This window comes from Malaya genurostris, chromosome 3 (genome assembly GCF_030247185.1).
Source record: "Malaya genurostris strain Urasoe2022 chromosome 3, Malgen_1.1, whole genome shotgun sequence".
NCBI lineage: Eukaryota > Metazoa > Arthropoda > Insecta > Diptera > Culicidae > Malaya > Malaya genurostris.
In genome coordinates this window covers 58096067-58099614 of record NC_080572.1, presented here as the reverse complement: position 1 = coordinate 58099614, position 3548 = coordinate 58096067, and the positions used below count along the sequence as shown (strand labels likewise).

Here is a 3548-nt window from a genome sequence, read left to right as displayed (position 1 = left end):
ATACCATTTCCGATCTCGTCGAACTGAGTCGAATAATATATAACACAATGGGTCTCCAAAGCTCCGTTCAAAAGTCGGTTTTTTTCAACAATTGTATTACCTCTCTATAGAGAAAGGCAATAGTCCCGACAGATGCCGCATGGCTTACCTACTTTTTAGACATATACCACCGTAACAGGCGGACCGTAGCCAGTTGGAACTTATTACCTACACCGAATGGCTATCCATGCTGCTCGAAAAAGAAAGCATGCATGTACCAACCAAAATTTAACATTTTCACCTGAATTTTTGAATATTTTTCTATATTCAAATGAAAAAAACAATGGGAAATTTTGCTTCATTGAGATTGCAAAAGTTCAACAAATTTATTATATTTATACTATTTGCTATTCCGCGCATTCATATGTTTAAATACGTAACTATTGATTTTTTATTTTCTCAATAACGATGAAGCTTTTGTTTATTCATTGAAACGTTTAGCAGTTAAATTTTATTAAATGTATAGTTAACGCTACATAACATTAGTGTTCACATCGGTGACCACTCAATAGTTATCTGTTGACATCGAGTTATCCCATGCATACTCTTAACTTTCCAAATCGTTTCTTATGACTTGAACTTTAGTGTTCGGTGCTCGTTTTGCGTCCAGCCAGTCAAGAGATTTAGCTAATGGATGATCCCGGTGTTTTTTGGTTTTCAAATGCGATAGCAAATTTTTTTTCTCAGAATATTCTTTGCCACAAATTGGGCATTTATAAGCTTTGCCATGTTCATGTTCGAACATATGAATATTAAATAAAGTTTTTCGTTTGAAAACTGCATCGCACAACTCGCACCGATATTCTTTGGGGAAGTGCACCGTGAGCATATGAGGGGAAATGGCCTTGACGACAGTTCCGCATAAATTGCATTTTTTTAATCTACTCTCCGGTTTCGAACCTACTTCAGCTTCAACATATGTATAGTATTCTTTCCAATCATATGAAAACTTGCTATTCGGATCCTTCTCATGTTTGTTCAGATGATATCGAAGAGAATTTTCCGAGGGGTAACTAAAAAAAACAAGAACATATGCAGACGTATATTGACATGAGCAGGGAAAAAGCAAACCTCTTGCCGCAGTAATCGCATTTTACTTCCATTGTTGAATGCATCGTTTTGATATGTACTTGAACCGAGTCTAAGGAGCACAATTTCTTTTTACATAAATGACATTCATATTTCTTTAGTTTTTGATGTTTTCGTTCGATATGCCGCTGAAGTTTATTCCTACCTATAAACAGTTTACCACACAATTCGCAAGTAGCTCCACTTGTGTGCAATCTCTGGTGTCGTTTAAGAGATAATTTCGATGCACAAATCTTACCACATTGCTCACAAGGCGATGGACAGGGAGCATTGTCGCCCAGGTGGTACATCTGTACATGGGTGTCGATAGCATGCTCGCTGTGATATCTTCGATCACAGTGCGGACACTTATATGGGTTCTTATGCATCCGCAAATGAATGTTTAGTGTCGTTACCTTGCTTATGACAACAGTTTCCATGACGCATTCAGTACAAGTGTATGGTACTTTATCTATGTGAGCATTGAGATGTGCAAGCAAAGCCTCCGCTGTGCCCAGTGAGTCACTCTGACAGATGTAACATTTAAATTCGGGCAACCGGCGGTGACCCCGATTACGCCTTCTGGGAATATTTGTAGTGCCTTTTTGTGATTGCTGCGAGCGAATTCGTTTCTGGGAGAACACTGTCCTTTTTCTTGTTTTCTTTGAACGGCTTTTTTCCGTGGGATGTGTTTCGGCAATCCTGTCGATTTCAGGCTCATTCTCACAATCTGAATGAAGCCATTCTTCAATATTTTCATCGTATAGTGGTAAATTACATGCTTCGACCTCATATTTTACGTTCTCTTCGATGGACATTATTTCCTCTTCGATAACGTCAACTTGCCTACAGAAACAACAAAATATACAATGTTGATCGTTCCAAAAACTTTATGTATACTAACAGTTCTTGGGCGATGTTATTTTGTTCTATTTCATCGATATCAATAATCTCTTCCTTAATGTCCACCTCTATCATACCTCCAATATTCTGTAATCGTAGCATTCGATCGTTTTCACGGAAAGCTTCAATTGTTTCGTGCATTTTAGTCAATGTAGATTGACATAATCTACAAATATTTTGCGGTAACTCATCGTCGGACGCGACCTAAAAAAACAAAGTTTTGGCATTACATTCCTTCTGTGGAATTCGACCATTCTGTTTCAACAGACTTCGCAGCCGATTCTTGGCATACAAATTCATTGCCTGCAGTGTACTACAATCCTTTTTTGCCTTTCTCTATAGAAAGGTATTAGAATTGCTGGAAAAACAGACTTTCGAACGGAGTTTAACAATATAAGCACACTGCTTAAGCTCTGAGATGCCGAAGGCATACTACGATCCTATTGGACATATGGCAACTGACTTATAAGATGCATTAAACCGGCAAACTCGAATTAGGTATATGTATTTTTTCTATAGGCTGAGTATCCGATATTAATTTTTCAGAATAAGGTTTCCGGTTCGAAATATCAGTATCTCCATGTAAAGGAAATTGTCTGGCTCTATACAATAACCGAATTAATATTTTTAGACAATAATTTGTTTACCTCTATTCGTAGAATATCACTAAATAGTTCCTTCAGCGAATAATCACCATACGCTTCATGAATTGAGTACAGTTTGCACTTAGTTTTGCAGCAAAGACGACAAATTTTATCGATATCCATGCTTCTGTATTCCCATTCATGCAAGAAAATATTTCAAAAATATTGGAGAAGCACAGCACACAGTCAACATCAGCGTTGCCAGGTTGCCAGATTTGTCTGGTAAATGCCAGATTTTTCTCGCATCGCCAGACACTCAAACTAACCAGATCTTTTGCCAGATTTTCGAAATTTTCCCCGATTTTCCAAATTTTCCTAGATTTTGTCAGATCTTGCTAGATCTTTACGATTTTGGCCTCCATACGATAGGTGGGGAGACCTTTTTTTTGTTCACTGAAAATGAAACACGGCAAAAATTCCCTTGTATAGGGTAACAGAGGTATTTTGGCCACTTCATATATTTTGGCCCACCTAACAAACTTTATCGATTTCATCGGATTTTATCGATGTTAAGTAACTCATTTTGCATCAATTTGAAGCTAATCACATTAAATTACCTATTGCGAAAGGGTTTTTTAAAGATATTACAATATTTGGTGGATATTTTTATAAAGTGGGCCAAAATAAAATGAATCCCAAAATGGGCCAAAATATCTCCGTTACCCTATTAGGCTCTCTGACAGCTCACTTACAACCACAAATGCAAATGAGATTGGTTTGTTTTCATCAGGAAACGAATGCATTAAACACAGTTCATACGATCAATCAACTTCGGTCGACGTCCAGATTGGTTTATTAATTTTATTTAGCCGAATATTGCTCCGACGTATCGTATCCGTATCCAACGTTAAAAATTTCCGTGAACTTGACGTAGTGCCTTTTCAAATGAATTGC

At 37.3% G+C, this 3548-nt stretch overlaps 1 protein-coding gene across 1 annotated transcript; it reads right to left on the bottom strand.

Annotated features, from left to right (window-relative positions):
- Positions 1–457: 457 nt before the first annotated feature.
- LOC131438493 (zinc finger protein 836-like) lies at positions 458–2840 on the bottom strand. Its single transcript, XM_058608569.1, has 4 exons — positions 2658–2840; positions 2012–2214; positions 1111–1953; positions 458–1052 (listed from the first exon to the last, which is right to left on the bottom strand). Exons 1-4 carry the CDS (start codon positions 2775–2777, stop codon positions 587–589), a joined length of 1632 nt encoding a protein of 543 aa, XP_058464552.1. The 5' UTR covers positions 2778–2840; the 3' UTR covers positions 458–586.
- Between the last annotated feature and the right edge of the window lie 708 nt (positions 2841–3548).